At 47.6% G+C, this 21,317-nt stretch overlaps 1 protein-coding gene across 1 annotated transcript; it reads left to right on the top strand.

Annotated features, from left to right (window-relative positions):
• Positions 1 to 11,399: 11,399 nt before the first annotated feature.
• On the top strand, positions 11,400 to 12,633 carry LOC136471419 (ethylene-responsive transcription factor TINY-like). The gene has a single exon (XM_066469145.1). The coding sequence runs from the start codon at positions 11,601 to 11,603 to the stop codon at positions 12,372 to 12,374; it is 774 nt and encodes a 257-aa protein (XP_066325242.1). The 5' UTR covers positions 11,400 to 11,600; the 3' UTR covers positions 12,375 to 12,633.
• Positions 12,634 to 21,317: the final 8,684 nt, after the last annotated feature.

The raw sequence follows: 21,317 nt of genomic DNA, 5'->3' as shown, positions 1-21,317 counted from the left end.
AATTAGAAATACCAGCTAAAAAACCTAGTATCATCGCACCACCAAAAGAAGCCGACGTCAAGCAAATCGACTTAGGCACAGGCGACACCTCCAAGACAGCAACTATCAGTGCTCACCTCTCGGCAAAATAGGAACTCGCGCTCACCAACTTTCTTCGGGACAACAAAGATATCTTCGCTTGGAAGCCAGCCGACATGCCAGGAGTCCCAAGGGAGTTGGCTGAGCATAGAATTGATGTTAACGAAAGCTCCAAACCTGTAAAACAACGGTTACGACGATTCTCACCTGACAAGAAGGCAGCAATTAAAAAGGAAATAACAAAACTGATGGCAGCCGGATTCATCAAGGAAATCCTTCATCCAGATTGGCTAGCCAACCCGGTCCTTGTACAGAAGAAAAACACGGACGAGTGGCGTATGTGCGTCGATTACACAGATCTCAACAAACATTGCCCAAAAGATCCGTTCGGGCTACCACGCATTGACCAGATAGTTGACTCGACAGCGGGATCTGCGTTATTATCTTTTCTCGATTGCTATTCAGGGTATCACCAGATCGCACTAAAAGAAGAAGACCAGAGCAAGACATCTTTCATCACCCCGTTTGGTGCCTACTGCTACAAGACCATGTCGTTTGGACTAAAGAATGCCGGCGCCACGTACCAAAGAGCTATCCAGACTTGCCTTGGGAATCAAATAGGTGAAAATGTGGAAGCATACGTGGACGATGTGGTGGTGAAAACAAAGAACCCAGACACTCTAATTGAAGATTTAAAGCAAACCTTCGAAAACTTGAAGAAATGGAGATGGAAATTGAACCCAAATAAATGTGTATTTGGAGTTCCCTCAGGACAACTACTCGGATTTTTGGTTAGTCAGCGCGGGATCGAAGCCAGCACCAAGCAAATTCGAGCTATAACAGAAATGGGCCCACCTAGAAGTGTCAAAGATGTGCAGAAATTAACAGGATGCATGGCGGCCCTCAACCATTTCATATCAAGACTCGGCGAAAAGGGGTTACCTTTCTTTAAACTACTAAAGAAGACAGACAAGTTCGAGTGGACAATAGAAGCCGACGAAGCTTTCAAAAAACTTAAAGAATACCTCACTTCATCGCCTATCCTGACACCTCCAAAGAAAGATGAAGATATGATGCTATATATCGCGGCAACTCCCACCGTAATCAGTACAACAATAGTCATAGAAAGAGAAGAACAAGGGTGCGTATATAAAGTGCAACGTCCAGTATACTACATCAGCGAAGTACTGTCAGAATCCAAAATCCGGTACCCACACGTACAAAAACTACTCTATGCTATACTCATTACCTCACAGAAGCTTCGCCACTATTTCGAAAGCCACAAGATTACCGTAGTGACAGATTTTCCACTCGGAGACATCCTACACAATAAAGACGCCACAGGGCGCATATCCAAATGGGCAGTTGAAATTGGAGCTCTTGATATCAATTTCACCCCACGGAAAGCAATCAAATCTCAAGCCCTCGCTGATTTCGTGGCCGAATGGACAAAGATTCAACAGCCCTTATCAGATACAATCCTCGACCACTGGAAAATGTACTTTGACGGATCACTCAAACTAGGCGGGGCCGGTGCAGGCGTTCTCCTCATTTCTCCAGAAGGAAAACAACTCAAGTACGTCCTTCAGATATTATGGCAAGCTACAAATAACGAAGCAGAATACGAAGCCCTCATCCACGGGCTACGAGTCGCGATTACCCTCGGAATAAAAAGATTACTCGTATATGGCGATTCAGCAGTGGTCATCAACCAAGTCAACAAAGATTGGGAATGCACCAAAGAAAACATGGGTGCTTATTGTGCTGAAATACGGAAACTTGAAAAACACTTCCAAGGATTAGAAATTTTACACGTCCTACGCGATTCTAACATTGCAGCAGATGTCCTTGCCAAGCTCGGATCAGACAGAGCAAAGGTTCCACCCGGCGTATTCATAGAAGAGCTATCAGTTCCCTCTATCAAACAACCCGGTGAAACAACGCATGAAATTCAGGCTAAAGGCGTTCAGATCTTGATAATCAACACTTCATGGACCCAAGATTTCATTGACTATATCAAAGAAAATAAACTGTCAGCAGATAAAGCAGAGGCCACACAAGTTGTTCGCAGAAGCAAAAACTACGTTTTAGTAGGGAATAAACTCTATAGAAGAGCAGCATCATCAGGAGTATTACTAAAATGTGTCTCATTTGAAGAAGGCAAAGAAATCCTAAATGAAATACACTCAGGTTGCTGTGGAAATCATGCCGCCTCAAGGACACTGGTTGGCAAAGCATTTCGCACCGGATTCTACTGGCCAAACGCTTTGAAAGACGCCGAAGAGCTTGTCAGAAAATGCAAAGGTTGCCAAATGTTTGCAAGACAAGCCCATATACCAGCTCACAATCTTATCTGCATCCCACCCGCTTGGCCTTTTTCCTGCTGGGGGCTAGATCAAGTAGGACCCCTGAAAAAAGCAAAAGGCGGCTTCGAGTACATCTTCGTAGCAATCGACAAATTCACCAAGTGGATTGAATACAAACCACTCGCGAAGTACAGCGCAACCAAAGCAGTCGAGTTCATCCAAGACATTATGCACCGCTTCGGCATGCCCAATCGAATCATCACAGATCTAGGCTCCCCCTTCACAGCTACGGAATTCAAGAGCTGGGCACAAGACTGTGGTTTCAGTATAGACTATGCATCCGTTGCACATCCAGAAGCCAATGGACAAGTAGAAAGGGCTAACGGACTCATACTAGCCGGATTAAAACCAAGGTTATACGAAGAACTAGTGGACTATGGGTCCAAATGGATTGAAGAATTACCGAAAGTAGTATGGGGGCTACGAACTCAAATAAGCAGAGCAACAGGCCACTCACCCTTCTTCCTAGTTTACGGGTCAGAGGCCGTACTACCCGCCGACTTGATCTAGACTTCCCCAAAAATAGAACAATATGATGAAGGAGAAGCAGAACACACAAGAAGATTAGAACTCGGCTCAGAAGAAGTCAGAATAAACGCTACCCTCCAATCAGCCAGATACCTACAAGGCTTAAGACGGCACTACAACAAGAGTACCCAACCGCGATCACTACAAGCTGGAGACTTAGTACTAAGAAGGATACAAAAGACTGATGGACGACATAAGCTACTCAGTCCATGGGAAGGCCCGTTCATTGTCACAAAAGTCACCGGACCAGGCACATACAAGTTGATGACCGAAGATGAAAAAGAAGTCAGCAATACATGGCACATCAGCCAGCTAAGAAGATTCTACGCGTAAAAACAACTCAAGAAAAAACAGATATGCAAGCCACAAGGGACCTACAATCAACGAAAGACAATACTCTTCAACAACATATGTATTAGTTTATACTCATGATCAATAAAGATGATATTCATCCACAGCATGTCTTGTCATGAACTCCAACGAGTTGTTTTTCACGAAAAAGCAAAATGGCTGAAAACATGCCTGAGCATTCCGGCCGAGAGCAAAATAGCTGAAAAGACGCTTGAGCCCGCCGATGAGGGTAGCTAAAAGCTAACACCCGAAACAAAAAGCAAAATGGCTGAAAACATGCCTGAGCATTCCGGCCGAGAGCAAAATAGCTGAAAAGACGCTTGAGCCCGCCGATGAGGGTAGCTAAAAGCTAACACCCGAAACAAAAAGCAAAATGGCTGAAAACATGCCTGAGCATCCCGGCCGAGAGCAAAATAGCTGAAAAGATGCTTGAGCCCGTCGATGAGGGTAGCTAAAAGCTAACAGCCGAAACAAAAAAAAAGCAAAATGGCTGAAAACATGCCTGAGCATCCCGGCCGAGAGCAAAATAGCTGAAAAGATGCTTGAGCCCGCCGATGAGGGTAGCTAAAAGCTAACACCCGAAACAAAAAAGCAAAATGGCTGAAAACATGCCTGAGCATCCCGGCCGGGAGCAAAATAGCTGAAAAAATGCTTGAGCCCGCCGATGAGGGTAGCTAAAAGCTAACACCCGAAACAAAAAAGCAAAATAGCTGAAAACTTGCCTAAGCATCCCGGCCAAGAGCAAAATAGCTGAAAAAACGCTATAACTTGCTGATGAGGGTAGCTAAAAGCTAACAAAAAGCAAATTGGCTGAGTCGACCGAAATTTAACTTCAAAAGATCCTCCAGTACTTCGTTCCGAAAAGCAAGAGGCTCGGGGGCTACATCTAGATAGGAATACTTTTCCCTCACAAAAGCACAAGCGCCACTCAAGAAAGCACTCGGACACCGAAGTTTGTCGAGGCAACATTCTATACCGAGTCGTTTTACATAGCGCAGGCGAAAGGTTGTTAACACAAAGATCTACATCTAACAAGTCATAGCACGGACAAAGCACTCGACGAATCACAAGGGAGGAAGAAAAGGAAAAGCACCCGACAAATCAAGGGGCCTCGTCAGAATAACGCACAGAATTGTTTTACGGAGCAGAGACGGGAACAAGACAAAGTACTCAGCAAGCCAAATAACTTCAACCGCACCCAAGCGAAGAATACATCAACAAAAATAAAGAATCTTCATTTAAAAAGGAGTGTAATATTACAAGGGGATGCTCAATCGAGTCAGGCGTTGTCATCAGAAAGGGAAATGTCAATATTTAGACCATCTACAACCCTACTGGCTAGATCTTCGACCTCAGGCTCCATCTTTTCAATGGCGTCAAGATATTCTTGGCTTTCAGCTTCTTCTGCTATCTTGGAGAGAGGCGCTTCTGGAGCAAGGACCCGGACCTGGGCCAGCACATTCTTGGTACATACTTGGGCACACCTCTTCGCGAACTCTTGGAAACGAGTCGGAATCCGGGGAATGAACTGCGCCCAAGATTGCCCGTCATCCGCCGAGGTCCGGAGGACATCAGCCACTGAACGAAAAGATTTCCACAAAGCATTCCAATTCTCAGTAGCCGTCGCCAGCTTCCCGGACAAGTTTTCAATAGTTTTTTGGGCCTGCACAAGATCTCTGTCAGCTCCGCGCCTAATCAGCTTAGCAAGGGCGAGTTCTTCCTCAGCATGAGTAATTACCTCCTCAGCTCTATTATGACTAGAACGGACAAGGGCCCTCATTTCATCAATACTCTCCGAGAGCTTCTGCTTCTCAACTCGGAGAGCTAGACAGTACACCCAAGAACAAGTCAGCAGAAAAAGAAGTCAAAATACAAGAAGAAACAGGCAGAACCCGCGGCACCTTTGCTTTCATTCTTCGCAGACTCCACCGCAGCATCTCTCTGTTTCTCCGTCTCCACAACCCGGGCGCGAAGGGCTTTCTCCTCCTTTTGGTGCATTTGATGCTCCGTCTCCAACTCAGCCCGGAGGAGGTCAAGATCGGCTTTCAGAGCGTCCACCTCCGAAGACAACTTCCTCTCATTTTCAGATGAGAAAAAGAAGCCAGAATGATCACGAGAAAAAGACTGAGCAGAAAGAGGCAAAGAGAAACAAGGCGTAAGGATAGAAGAAAAACAAGCATGCAAAAGAGAAGTGGCAGTAAAACTTACCTGGAGCTTTTCACCAAAAGAAGTCGCGAGGGTCGACAAGCTCCCCCAGGCTGCGGTCAGCTCCGATAACCGATGAGTGGCATCGAACTGTTGCACCACGTCATCGGACAGGGAGGGGCCGCCGGAGGCAAAAGAAGGGGAAAGAGAAGCCGGCTGGGGCGAAAGAGGAGCGACCAGAGCAACCTCCAGGGAAGCCAGAGCCAAACCCCCAGAAGGACCTGGCGCGACGGCCACAGTTACCTCCGGAGCGACCAAGTCCGCGACTCCGCCAGGTAGCTCTGAAGCCCCCGCCACGACTCCATCAACAGAATGTTGTGAGTCTCGAGGCTCAGAACTCGTTGACACGGCGGGAGGCAGAGAAGAAGTCGATGAAGAAATTAGAGAAGACGAAACACTGAAAAGTGATAAAAGGAAGCACCAATAAGAACCAGAGGAAGGAAGATAAAAGCCAAAAAGATAAAGCAAGAATCTACTCACCCGACTACTTTTTTCTTTGCGAAGCCAAGAGAAAGCCTCGCAGGGGGAACCACGACGGCGAAGACGTCCCCGCCACCCGGCGACGGGAGCGGGACAGCCGACAACGGAGCCGCGGAAGAAGCCAGAGCTGGAGCCATGGAAGAACTCCGCACCGGAGGAGCAGTACAGCTCGGGGTAGAGGCAACCAAAGAACTCGACCCCGGAGCTTCGGAAGAAGTCGGCGCGAGAGCCTCGGAAGAACTCACACCCGACCTCCAATTACTTCAAAAAAGTTCAAGACTAAAATTAAAAACAAAGAGGAAAAATTCAATGCGACAAGAATATGAAAAACAACTCACCGCCGCATGATGAGGGGGACTTCATCATCCTCTTCTTCCTCAGCCAACGAAACCAGAGCACCTGCTGAAAAAGAGATGAAAAGTACTCGGTTCAAGAGAGAAACATGAAAATAAAAGAACAAAGAGTACTAAATGTGCTCACCTAAGAGCATGCTAGCAACAACTGGAGTACCTGAGGGAGTACTTGGTTTGCGAGGCTTCTTGGAGACAGGCAAGCCAGATGAAGACCCGTCCATTCACCCCCTCTTCGGGACACTGCGAGGACCGCGAGGGACTAGACGAGGAACATACTCTTCATATACATCAACAAATCTGAAAGAAACCCCAGGAAGGGCTGTAAAAGTTTGAGACTTACTAATTGCAGAAGTACCAGCTAGACAATCCCCAGTCTCCGCCACAGCAGGGAGAACATCAAGGGGGATCGGATCAACAAAGTTCCGCCCAAGCTCCTGCGAAAAAAGACAAAACACCGAGACAAGGAAAAGCTAAGCAAGAACGGACGCAGCAAGAGTACATAAAGAACTCAAATAAAAAAAGATAGACAACTCACAGCTGGGGGCGGGTTGATGGCCGAGAACTCAGAGATGGCAGGAGGAATGACGCTCACTCCTTTCAGCATCTTCTGAAGGCGCTCGAGTACCTCCTCACCAGTCAGCTCAAGAGCTGGGACCATGCGTGAAGGATCCTCGGCCCCAGAATACTCAAAGCCAAGATGTTCCCGCTCTTTCAAGGGCTGAACCCGGCGACGAAGGAAACTTGAAACAATACCAAAGCCGGTCAAACCCTGCTGTTTCAGCATACTAATCCTATCAAGGAGTGGCTGGATCGCTTGAATCTCAGCAGGTGACTCAAGCTTCTTGTCCCATCGGTCATTCACCACAGGACTAGATCCGGAGTGAACGACAAGAGAAGGGATCAAATTGGCAGCGTAAAACCACTCGGCACGCCAATCTTTGACAGAATCGACCAGGTCATAATCAAAAAACTTGATTTTGAGACCCTGGCGAAACTGAATCCCGCAACTGCCGAGGGCACTGGTTTCCTCGCGGCGGGGTTGAGGTTTCAGGCGAAAGAAAAAGCGAAAAAGAGATAAAGAAGGAGGGATCCCAAGGAAGGCTTCACAAAGGTGAACAAAAACAGAAAGATGGAGAACGGCATTGGGGGTTAGATGGTTCAGACTAACCCCGAAATACCCAAGAAACTGATGAAGGAAGACGGAAGCAGGAAGACAAAGTCCAGCGCGGACAAAAGAAACAAAAAGGACAATCTCACCAGGACCCAGGGCTGGAACCCGATGCTCGCCCGGAACTCTCCATTTAGCGATGACTTTGCTTTGGATCAAGCCATCACTAACGAGCTCGCGCAGCTGGTCTTCGCTGGTTGTTGGAGCCGGCCAAACCTTCTGAGCTGCCCTCATGGCCACGAACTCCTGGTTTTCAATCAAAGACAGGGATGACTCCTTGTCCACGAAGGTCGCCTGAGACTTGCTTGCGGTCTTCTTCTTTCCCATGAACTGGCGGAAGCAACAAAGGCGCTAAAGAGGATGAAGCTAGAATAATGGTGCTCGGACGATGACGACAATGACGGCAGCGGGTTTATGAGAACTAGGGTTTAAAGGCAAGAGCTGGGCGACAAGGGAAAGGAAGATAAAAGGTCTTTAAATAGATTTCTCAGTGATACAAACGGCCCATAAGGCCCGTTAAAGCACAGCGTGGGAACGCAACGGTCCATTTACCGACATAGCTAAAACGACGGAGGGCACGAATCCACACAACGGTACAAACCAACGGGCAGATTTCAGACTTATCCGCGCAGCACCACAACAGGGTTATCAGATAGCCACAAGAACAACTCGTTGAACCAAGAAGAAAAAAAGGGCTACCTCACGAGGAACAAAAGAACCCGGTTATGTAAGAAAGAACTCGGTAGTCTCATGAACGACAGGGATCACAACAGAAAAGTCAAAGACAACTCAGAAGACAAGATTCGTTACATTACGAACTCGGCACCACGAAAAGCAAAGTAGCAAAGAGGAACACGGACACGACTAGGCTCTGGAACGACTACGTGTCCCAAATTGCTACTCGGAAGGACAGACCGCCATCAGCTACACTGTTTTCTTCAAAGGACGAACGCAGTGCATCCAAGGCAGAAATCGGCAGCACGGCAGGGCAATATGGAGCAGAGAAGGCCGGCGGGCATCTGTCTACCCAAGACCGATGTGATGCTGGATATGGTGTTGATCTGCACCGGACGGTCTCAAGACAGGCGACGAGGATCAACCCAGAACTGCCGGATGAAGGAACGAAGCCCACATCACAAGACTTCCTCCAACTACCACCACGTACATCCTGGCACAATGCTGTCGCAGGATTAGCCTACCTCTAATCCCTATCACAAGACTTCCTCCAGCTATGACAAGACACACAGAAACTACAAAACATGCCCGGGGGCTGCTCTACTTCACAAACTACCATGTTCATGACCACCAAGGCTTCAACAGAGTATCCAATGAATGAAAACAAGCACTCCGGGACAGTATTTATAGACCAAAGGATCGGCGCACATGGACTAGGAGTACCAACGAAATAAGCCTAACAAAGGACACAGTGAAAAGACAGGACACAATAATGGACGACTCAGGCGAGAAGAGGCAGTACTCGAAGACGGGCATATTCGGAAGAATATACCAGCACAGTACAACCCGTGAACAAAAGGCATTTACACTCAACCACCACCATACAACTACATCTGACAACAGCAGACTATCAAAGAATACGCCAAGACCTCGCATCCGAGTTCTTCCCGAACAAAACAACACGGATATACGCTCGGGGCCTCGGCCAACATCATAGCTTAATCAACACTAAGCTAGGGAGCTCGGCCTTTCATTTCAACTACCCCCCGGAGGCTCGGAACCAAAGACAAAGGACCAAGAATACAAGAAGCTCAAGACTACAACGACGACAACACATCAAGACTCTTCATCCGACTTCTTTTCTAAAAGAGAAGAACTCGGAGAAAGCAGGATACATAGCCACAGAATTTTTTTGAAGACAAGAATCAAGACCCTCCAACTTTTTGTTCCAAATAGCAAGAGGCTCGGGGGCTACACTCAGTGAGTGCATTTTTTCTTCAAAAAAGCGCACGTCACCAAAAGACTTCCTCAACGCAGATCACTTCAAGACACTACGACAAAAAGAACCCGGAACGAGCCATATTCGAGTTCTTTTTCATAAAACTTCAACGAACAATCAGAGCAACTTTAAGACAAGATCCTCCAGCTCCTTGTTCCAAATAGCGAGAGGCTCGGGGGCTACAACCAGGTGGATGTACTTTTTCTTCAAAAAGCACTCACCACTCGAAGATCCCAAGAAGCGCTACAAGGTTTCACTCCAGAAAGTACTCGGATGACATTTTGTTCCTACTCAACAAGACTTGAAGAAGTAAAGCGAGACTTTCGGAGCTCAACCTACAACCAGGTGGATGTACTTTTTCTTCAAAAAGCACTCACCACTCGAAGATCCCAAGAAGCGCTACAAGGTTTCACTCCAGAAAGTACTCGGATGACATTTTGTTCCTACTCAACAAGACTTGAAGAAGTAAAGCGAGACTTTCGGAGCTCAACCATGAAGTGCTCGGGGGCTTGTCGATGCGGGACCCACAGGATACCCCGCAAGGGAGAGAGAATATCTAGTCCAACTAGGATTCTCCCCATGTAATCTTAGTAGTATAGCTATTAAGTAATCCTACTAGGATATCTCATTGTAAACGGACTAGGACTCTGGCCTCCTGACTATATAAAGGAGGGCAGGACTCCTAAGACGGGAGGATCATTATACAACACAACACTTGACAATCAATCCAACGCAAAGGCTAACGCCGACTGGACGTAAGGTTATTACTCAATCTACGATCGAGGGCCTGAACCAGGATAAATCGACTGTGTCTTGCGTTAACCATCGAGTTCGGCATACGCCGAAGCCCGAACATACTGCCCCGGGTACCCCCGTGGCAGGCTATCGGTGGTAAAACATCGACAGTCGAGTGCGGCTGCGGCCTGCGGTTGGGAGGCGAGGCGAATGGGGTTAGGGTTAGGGGCCGGCCGGGGGAGGGGGGGATCTCGGTTATATGGGGAGCCGGGGAGGAGCCGAGGAGGCCAGGAGGGGAGGGGGCCGTTCTTGGGCCGCCGGCCTGCTTGCCTGCTTGCGGGCCGTGCCGTGCCGGCCTGTGGGCCTAGGGTTCGGCCCAAGCACGGCCTGCACCCCGTGCCGTGCCAGCCAGGGCCCATTGACCTTCGGGCCGGGCCAGGCTAGGGCCGGGCCTAAATAGCGGGCTCCGTGCCGGGCTCACGGGCTCGGGCTTTGTGCCCAGATATAGTGTGGTCCTTATTTCTTTAGAACAGACAATAATTGGACAATAGCTACTTTGTGCGGTAACGACAACTAAAGAAACTGTGAAAAGCTGTATCCATTAATCCATCTCACCTAATCAGCCGCCCCTGGCTTGCATTGCACTGGAAAGATGACAGCAATTAATTAGGCAAACATTTAAGGAGACAATTACTACTCATATCGATCGTTAAATATTTATAATCCACTTAAAAGCACAAGGCCAGTCTAGTCACAATAATAAACCAGACGGTAATGACGCGCCAACCGTAAGTTAACGACATCTAATGATAATTATCTAGGTGGGGTTGATTCGTTCACGTAGGAGTAGCATGCCTTAATAATGTGTAGGAGTATCTATAGGAGTATGATACATTATCTATCTCGGAGTATATATATACGATGTAGTAGTAGAAATAGTTCTCTAATGGAAAGTATAAGTATATATATATATGGCACTTCACCTGCACACACTTTTATTCGGCAGTTTTTAATAATCACTGCCACTTGCTTTTCCCGGGCAATGCAGTGCAACGTCGTAACAGACGTCGCTCCGGGCACGCAGCGTCCTTGTTTGTTGAGATGTCACGGTCCAACAACTAGGCAGCCACTACTAAAACCGCGCCCTCTTCTCTCTCAGCTCTCACTCGTCGTGTCGTCCTCCACCGCTCTCTACTCTCTCGTCTCATCTCATCGCAGCGGCCAGCAGCACCTGGCTAGCTCGCCTCGCACAAGTAGCCAAGCCAAGAAAGTTCCAACCTTCCGACCCACACGTGCGCGCACGCCGATCATCGCCCAGCTCGATCGATCGCCATTGCCATCGATCGCTTTGGTTGGGGGGTTTGTTGCATCCATCACTAGTAATGCCGGAGGGAGAGGTGTCCAGCCCGGCGTCGTCCGGGGGCACGTCGTCCTCGCCGCCGCCATCGCCGGGGACGAGGCGCCGCGGCGGCGGCGGGGGAGCGGATCATCAGAAGCGGGCACGGCCGGACACGAACACGGACGTCGGGAGGCACCCGTCGTACCGCGGCGTCCGGATGCGGGCGTGGGGGAAGTGGGTGTCGGAGATCCGGGAGCCGCGCAAGAAGTCGCGCATCTGGCTCGGCACGTTCCCGACCCCGGAGATGGCGGCGCGCGCGCACGACGCCGCCGCGCTCGTCGTCAAGGGCCCCTCCGCGGTGCTCAACTTCCCGGACATGGCCGCCGCGCTCCCGCGGCCGGCCTCCGCGTCCGCGCGCGACGTCCAGGCCGCCGCCGCGCGCGCCGCGGCCATGGAGCCAGCTGCTGCCCTGCTTCCAGTTCCAGATGGGCATGGACGACCCGCGGAAGCCGCCGGCGCCGCATTGCAGCTGCAGCCCGCCGCTCTGCCAGCGGCCGGGCAGCAGCAGGACGAGGAGCTGGAGGCGATCGTGGAGCTCCCGCGGCTGGACGAGGACTACGTCGTGACCACGTTCGGCGCCACGCCCTGCTTGTCGTCGTTCCACGACGTCGCGACACCGGCGCCGTGGTGCGACGACATGGTGTGGGTCGACGCCGCTGCCGGCGGCTACGTGGCGGCGCAGCACGACGATCTGTTCGGGCTGGACGGCGATCACGGATGGGCGCAGTCGGTTGGTGCCCTCCTGTGGAACTTGTGATTGCTTCTCGATCGATCGGTCTGCGTGCTAATCAAACTACTACTACTCTGTGTAATTAACTCCTGTTAAATGTTAATCTCCTCCCCTCTCCTCTCCTTTTATCGCCGGATGATTCTGTCTGTGTAGAATCTGGAGGTACATAGTTGCAACTTGGTAGAGAGTACGTAGTAGTGTTTATTACTAGTATAGCTCAACAAAACTGAAAAAAAAAAGTTGCAACTTGCAGCTGCGGTACGGTCGTGTCCGTCGTCTTTCTTTCTTTCGGTCTTTTCGTTGCCTTTTCGGTCGGTTTGGGACGCTTGTCTTGTGAATTTGTCTCTATTTCTCCTTCCTCTTTTTTTTTTCTAGTTTTCAAAGGGCGCTGCTAGCTATTATTGGCCTGCCTGATCAATAAATAAAAATGTAAGTAGATGCATGCATCAATGCATCGTTGGTTTAATTTCATGGTTTGCTTGGTAATTTAAGCATCAAGTACTCTAGTTACCTCCTGCAAATTGAAGCAGCTATGGAGTATACTAGTACTGTTGTGTTGGAAAAAATGAAGCTGCTAGCGGGTAGAAATGGCGGCTTTTACTTCCCATTGGCCCTTCGCCACTCATGTACTGCACTCAGGTCTTGTAAAGGAAAGCATTATTATTGCTACCGTACAAGGTACGAGGTACCATGCAGCTAGCGGGTTTCAAAGGGGAAATGTACGAGGTACGGTGGAGTTAGTACTTGTGGTACTACACGACTCCAAAGTTAATTACGCCTAACCACTATGTTTTGCTGCACACTGTACGTTTGAGCAAGTACCCTTGTGTTTACTGATCAAAGAAGAAGGCCGAGCAGAGCAGAGCAGAGCACAGTACAAGGAACCACTACAAGGTACAACACCGTACAAGTTTCAAGTTTCACTCAAATTAAACACGCCTAACCACTCAGTTTTGCTGCACTGTTTGAGCAAGTAGCCAAGTACCCTTGTGCACGGTACAAGGAACGAACCACTACAAGGCACACGTTTGGTATCTGTACATGCATGCTGAAAGGAGCTAGCTAGCAGCTGGAAGGTAGATACAGTGACCTGCATGCAAAATGGTCCAACTCCCTTCCGTGCATGCAAACTGCAAACTGCAAACACCGATATGTATCTCTATACAAAAATACTCCTGTATGTGGTGCTGCATGTCAAATTAAACACGCATGCATATGCCGCCATCCATGCATGGACAAATCACAAATGAATCCATCGTTTGTTGTTTGCTCTCATCCGGCTTCCGGGGGCTCCCTCTTGACAGCATAGCAGTGTGTCTAGCTCCTCTCATGCACGGATCATTTAACACCACACTTGTGGTTGGGAGGGCTGGGAAGATCATCAGTGTGCGCAGCGCGTCTAGGCCGGAGACGGTCCAAGTCCAAGGTCCTCCTGATGCTCTGCTCCAATCCAAGTGGGGGCTCCTCCTTTCCTCTCCGCATGCAGCCTTGTCTGTACTGTTGGCATCGCTATCCCCATCTGACAGTGTTTCGTTTCGCACGGACCGGTCCATATCTGTTTGTAGCTGCCTCAGGACCAGGCCACGAACACACGACATGTACTTGCAAAAGCCGGCCTAGCTCCGCGATCCGTCGATCGGACGTGTCGGTAAAAAAAGGAAAGAAAAGAAACGGCGGCACAGAGCTGTGAAAATGGTGCCAAGACAAGCATTTTCAGGTCAGGAGTCACAGGACTCACCGAATCAGGGCCATGCGTCGCGACATGCACGCGTGCCATGGATGCGGCGACCTTGCACAGTGTTCCTAATAAGGTACCGTTTAGTTCCCTTCCATTTTGCAAAAAATTTCAAGATTCCTCATCACATCGAATTTTGACGTATGCATGAAGCATTAAATATAAATAAAAAAATAAAACTAATTACACAGTTTATACGAAATTCACGAGACGAATCTTTTAAGCCTAATTAAACTATGATTGGACACTAATTGTCAAATAACAACGAAAATGCTACATTACTATTTCGCCAAAAATTTCACCAACTAAACAAGGCCTAATTCCTGCCAGCTTTGCAGAGTTGCAGGGAACCGGCTCAGATTGACCGCTATGTTTAGTTCCAAAAAGTACTAGAGTAGCCATCCCATCGAATCTTGCGATATGTGCATAGAATATTAAATATAGACGAAAAAAAACTAATTACACAGTTTAGTTGGAAATCGCGAGACGAACGTTTTGAGCCTAATTAGTCCATGATTAAACAATAATTACTAAATAAAAACAAAATGTTACAGTAACTAAATTCCCAAATTTCACAAACTAAACGCAGCCTATAATCCTTTGTCACGCGGGAATACTGCACGTGCGTGTGTTGGACACGCTGTGTTTCGCCAATAGTACTAGTTGCACACAAGCGCGACCCAGAGCGAATCCAGTAACATAAGTATTCGGCTATTAGCGTAAAAGCTAAATTATATAAAGTACTCTCTTATTTATCTCTAAGAAATTTTTTATTATTATTTTTATCTATGTACTACTATGTCTTTTCTAATTCTCCTCACATTCACTTAGGAGGTATTTGTGACTGCTCCACAAACTACATCGTGGAGCAGCTTTTCAGAAAAAAAAACTAGAGTTTGTGGAGCACCTCTTTAGGTGCTATCAAAACTCCATCTTTTTTTCTCGAACAGAGTGCGTGGAGCTAAAACTATTTGACTAAAAAACCTGGAGCGGAGCAGTCCCAAACACCCCCTTAATGTATGGGCCCACCGATGCATATGCTTTTGTGCCCTAGCTTATTATTTGTATGAGAGCCAAGCCCTCCTCTCTCTCTCCTCCACATAAGTATTTTCTTGATTATAAGGGCAGTCCCAACGGTGCATTGATGATGGTTTCTATCCTTATTAAATGACTTGCCACGTAGGCAAAACGCTGACATGGCAACGTAATTAATGAAGAAAGAGAGCAAAAATCATAGAAATGGTTTCTTCATGAAGAAATCAGGTCTACTCTTGACCCAATGCACCAAGAAACCATGAAATAGCCATTGGGGAGAAACCACCAGTTTCTAGGGAGCTCGTGTCGCACTTTCATTGGAGGAAGAAGATAGAGTTGGGAGAGAGAAAGAGAAAATAGTTATTACTCATAGAAACCATGGGTTGAAAAACAGTACTTTTTTGATGCGGTATCCTATATTACAGAAACTACTAGTTTCTTTCATTGAGACTGCCCTAAGCCAATTATTGTACTTGCTCTATCAAGCTAGCTCGGAGGTACCATCATGTTTAGGCGTCCTCAACCAGAGATGCAAATCGTCGGGCGAGGTTATCTCTAGAAACAATAGAAAAATAATACGTGAGTGCTGAGCCCTGCAAGTTAATAGAAAAACTTTCTTGGGAGACATGTGAGACTAACTATTGCATGCTCGCTAGCGTGTTGCTTTCTCCCTTGTGCGTCCAATGGCAAACGTGAGGCTCATGCATAGAGGACAAAGAGGGCATAAGAGCATCAATCCCTAAAAGTCTATTGGTGATCCTCTGTTATTAGTAGTGTAGGTTCTCCTCTCCCAATAGATTACCAATACATTTAAAGTAGATAGGGGAGAGGGAGTGGATCACCTACATTTGAGAAAAATTGAGGGAAGGGGGTTGGATTTTAAGTTGTTACTTGAAACTTTTAGTATTGGGGATATGATGAGAGTAATCTGTTGAAGTGACTACAAGCCCTTATATTGCATTTTTTTGGTATTGGGGATGAGATAAGTAATTTGTTCGAGATGCCCCAACTCTCTACAACTTCTTTGCAATGACCTATCGGTCAATGCACACCTCCACCCTCTCGACGCATCTCCACCACATCACTACTACAGAATATACAGTCACTGCCAGTTCATGGCTACAACCGGTAGTGGTAGGTAGCCTTTCATTACCAGATATATCACTGCCAATTAATGGCAATATTCGGCAGTACAAGTCCACGTACAACTACTTGTTCACGATAAGAACCAACAATGATAAATTGAGCGGACCAAAATTTTCACCTCACCAGATTTAATATTCTATCCATCCATAGGCTCATCTTTGTTATCCTCTCCTCCCTCACCAACATCTGGGCTATCTCATCTCATGATCTCCCCCCCCTCTCCCCTAGCTCTATCCCTACATAGCGGCGTGCGGGGAAAGAGCTGTGCACTACTACACAAAAACTTAACCGAGGCGTTTGGAAAAAGGCCTCCGAGGCGGTTGAGCCGGTTGGCTGCCTCTATTATTCGTGGTAGGGCAGCCAGCCCAGCAACCGCCTCTGTTAATGCTTAACCGAGGCGGGCAACTTAATAGAACCGCCTTGGTTAATGCATATTAATCGAGGTGGTTGCCCTAACGAAACCGCCTCCTAAAATCTATTAACTGAGGCGGGCCTCCAAAAATGCCTCCATTTTCGGAGGTGAACGTTCTAAATGGCTCACCTCGAAAAAAAGGCCTGGAGCCCAGCTGGCCCATTAGCCTAGCCACGTATATAAGGAGCACTTAGGTTTTCTAGTCGCACTTCTCTCTCCCCCTCCCCACAGTCACGCAGCCGAGCGTCGCGCTCCTTCCTCCGAGTCACGAGCCCAACGGGCGACGGTACCCTCCACTCTCTCCCTCGCACTCTCCCTCCCGAGCATGGCGACACGCGCACCCTCTCCCTCCCGAGCACGGCGGTGCACCTTCTCCCTCCGAGCCCGACATCGCCCTTCTCCCCCATAGCCGATGGTGGCGCAGGGATGCCGGATCTGGCCGATGGCGGCGCGGGGAGGCCGGATCTGGCCGGTGGCAGCCTAGGGAGGCGGATGCGCCATGGGCGACAGATCTACGTCGGGGTCACGTGCCCGCACGGCGACGTCACACATGGATCTGATGAGCGGCGGTGCTTGGATGGGCTTGGCGGGCCTCGTCGATGGGCTCAGCGGGCTCCATCGATGGGATCACTTGATTTTTTTGTTTTTTTATTGATTAACCACCGAGGCGGGCAGACAACTGCCTCGATAGTTCGTGTATTAACCGTGACCTTTTGTTCGAGGCGGTTGCGTTGCCCACCTCGGTTAATCCAAAACGCCCGTCTCTAGAAAGATTTGTGCAGTAGTGGTGGGCAAGCGACGCGCGTGTAAGTAGGTTGAGGGCTAGAGGGGGTGTGAATGGTGCCCTATTTAAAAACTTCTACAAATAATGAAATAAATAACATTAGGCAAAGGAGGGCCCTAATAACAACTACAACAACCTAGTCTAGCAAGCCTAAGCAAGAGCACCCCTATGCAATTCTAGTGGGCAAGAGGACAAACAACAAACTGGCAAACTAGAGAAGTACAAGTAATGCACAACTACACTAGCAAATGACAAACACAAGTAAAGAGCAATTATAGATTGCGCAAACCACAAGTAGAGGATGACACAAGATATATCCCTTGGGTTTGGTGACTTGCCGGTCACCTACGTTATCATTGAGGTGAGTTCAAAGATCCCCGGTTTTTCGCTAGCTCAACTACCCCTCAAAGCAGGCTCCTGTGTGAATGCTAGGCTATGAGCCGACCGATCATGAGGTACTCCACAAGCCTCATATCCACTATAGCTACTCTTTGCCTCTTGAAAGGACCCTAGGATGGCTAGAGGGTAGTGAATAGCCTACAAAGAAATTCCTTCAAACGCATAAACACTATGCACAAAGGTTAGAGACAAAGGTGATCCCTAATAGAAACTACAAGCCTAGCCTAGCTAGCACACAATGCAAGCCCCCTACACAAGTCTAGTGATCAATATAAAATAGCAAGCTACCACTAGAGCACTCAAACTACTCGAGGCAAGCTCACAAACTAATCGATCTACACAAGATAAGCAGCTACTCGAATTACTCTACTCAACTTGTTGGCTACTCAAGCAACTTGCACAAGATATATATACAAGTAAAAGAGCAAGTGTAGAGGGGGGGGGTGCTAACCATGAGAACAGTGTTGACAAAATGATTTTCACCCAAGGTTTGGTTGCTTGTTGGCAATCAATATATGTCCCCGCTGAGGCGAGTTCTTGGATCGCCGTTCTTCCCAAAGCCTAGCAAGCCCTCAAGCTTTGCCCTGACATGGTCGCTCACCAATGAGTCGATCTTTGAGCAAGATAGTCCAACAAGCCTCCAATCCACTAGAGTTGCACTTCATGATCTCCCGTGAGGATGAGAGCACAAAGCTCCTCAAAATCTTCTCCACCTAAGCCCCTGCACAATCACCAAGTAGTGTGCTCAATGGTTCATCACTGCTCCAAGATATATAGGTGCTGGCAACCACCAAGAGTAACAACGAAACCATACAAAACTTACAATTCAAGGTGTAGTGTCCATGGTTCAAGTTGCGGATGGGTGTAGCTTGAAGCTCTAGGCAAATGTTCAACTTAATAGTCTCTGCTGAAACACTGGTATATTAAACAGCCGTGGGAACATGCAAATCTCTAAATGCACATTTGAGATATGGTGGGGGATTGTTGGAATATATGCAGGGGCTTGGCACAATAGAGAATTTTGAATGATTCCAAATAAATCTTAAAGACCCATTCATGTGTGCATATGCATAAATAGGGAAACTTTAGTCCCACCTTGCTAGTTGAATGGAGGTTGTCATATACTTGAATATGGAAGCCCTCTCCACCTCACCATGTCTAATAATGTGGAGAGATAGAAGAAAACTCTACATGCAGTCGCCTTGCTAGGTCGGGCCGGCGCAAAGGAGGCGCGCGACATCTTCTTGAATGGTCTGCCAAAATTCATCTTGTGACCTTACATGAGCGCAACCTCTTTTACAGTTCTATTTTTTACTCGCTTGACCTTTAAGTCCGCGAATTGAAAACCTAATCGGTTTAGATCGTGATTGTGACATGAGACCATGCAGGACTTATTTTATAGCTCTATTTTTTTACTTGCTTGTCCTTTAAGTCTGCAAATTGAAAACCTAATCAGTTTTAGATCGTGATTACGACATGAGACCGTGCAGAACTTCCCTATATAAATGACCTAGCGACCACCTCTAGAAAGACATTTATATATTCGAGTTAAGATTTTACCTCATTTCTATTGCTGTGCCGCGGTTGTAGTCTCTCCTTCCCGATCACCTCCATAACCGGTGATCGAGAGAGAGCAGCTCTTGGAACTGCTTGCCCCTACGATCCTGCACCAAGAGAGTGCAAATAAGATTTTTGAGAAGCGCCTTAGTGCGATTGCTTGCAGCCTCCACGATGGCTTGTTTTCCATCCAAGTCAGGCGGTTCCGCGTAATGTCATCTCCACCGTCGGCTGCTTCGACCCATCTTCACCAACATCGTCACTCTTCCACAAGCGACAACAGTTCACCACCAGTCACGTCTTCATCTGCAAACAATTAGTATGTCTCCTAGTTATTTTAATATGTCTGTTAGTTGTTTATTACTGGTGTTTATATTAATACTGTTTCGGTTCAACTAGCTAGCATGTTATAGTTTTGCATACTAGTATCTATGTTTATAATGGTTTTTGTTTTGGAATTAATTAATCATAAACTTTTCTAATTACTCAACACTAATTAGTGCAAGCATATTATTTGCACTTTAATTTTGCACCTAGCTGGTTTGCTGAACTCATGCGGGTTTTTTCTAGGTGCTACGCCTCAATCTCAGAAAGCGCACATAATGGAGCCGTCGCCGTCGATATTGCCAGGACGATCGATCTCTCCCGGTCGATAGAGTTATTAGAAATAATAAAGCTCGCAGACGCCGCTGTTGATTCAATTTGGAGCACAGGGCGTGGCATGCAGGCCAGCAGCTAGATCCATGCACAGGGCACTGAGAGCTCAATATCAGCTTCACAGTGAGAAACAGACGTTGCCGCGCATGACTCGTTAGCAGGCTGCAGATCAACTGCAGTCGGGAGGCCCAGCAGACGCACTGCATGTCTGCAGGTCGTTGGCAAGCGTCGATCTGTTACATCGATCGTGTCAAAAAAAAAAACTAGGCCTACCGTGGACAGACAACTCTATAGTTTTTTGCGCGAGGAAGAAGACCTCTTACGCACATCGAGAAAACCTTTGAGCCCCATGCTCCGTCCTCACACAGGTCCGTAACCCTATGAGTGGGCAAGAACCACCATACCTGTGCTTTGGGACGTGGGATAGGCGAGAGTTTTTTTTTCCTGCACAAACTGCGCATTACCGCAACTGTGTCTTGAGAAGCGCTACAGTCAAATGGTTCAATACACATTCAACATCTTCTTCAACAAGAGGACCTAAAAGAAAATCATATTTGAGTCAGGCAATCCAAAATAGATCTCCCGTATAGATAGTCTTTTGGAGACTAATTTTAGATCTCTATTATCTATTTTGAATTTGGTGCGCAGGTAGATCTCTGGTCGGAGATAGTCTCGGTAGCAAGTGATTGGATCCCCTCCGATTCCTTCATTGGTACTTTTCCACACTGTGGCGCAAGCAATTGTGATTCGGGACCGCGTACGGTATGTCAGGCGAATCCAAAGCACGGATCCTCATCTCCATTGCCGAGTCTCCTTGAACACATCCACGCTGCAGCTCGTATTTTCGATGCCAACACATTGTATCTATCTAGATGTCCAAAACAGATCAGATTGAACCGGAAAGAAATGCTATGTAACTATAAAAAGAAATGAACCAGTCTAGGCTGGTTTCAACATAACTCCATGTAGGGCCCAGTAAAAATAGACCCAGGGCGGTTTTGGAACCGGAGACGGCCGGTTTTTGCAGTCCGAGGCCAATTCGAGATTTTTTTTAGAAACTCACCCAATCTCATAGGAAACTTGTTGATCTGAAATAAGTTTTCTATTAACATAAGATAAGACTAAACCTCCATTTATACGATGAGAGAATCACGACCGATTGAGCGATCCTTCTATTTAATCGATCAAAGCCAATCTATCTTATTTTTTCTCTAAACTCTAGCTCTTCCAACCTCTAGTTATTCA

Source organism: Miscanthus floridulus, chromosome 8 (assembly GCF_019320115.1).
Source record: "Miscanthus floridulus cultivar M001 chromosome 8, ASM1932011v1, whole genome shotgun sequence".
NCBI lineage: Eukaryota > Viridiplantae > Streptophyta > Magnoliopsida > Poales > Poaceae > Miscanthus > Miscanthus floridulus.
Note: the sequence above shows the minus strand (reverse complement) of the source record. Positions and strands in the feature narration are given on the sequence as shown.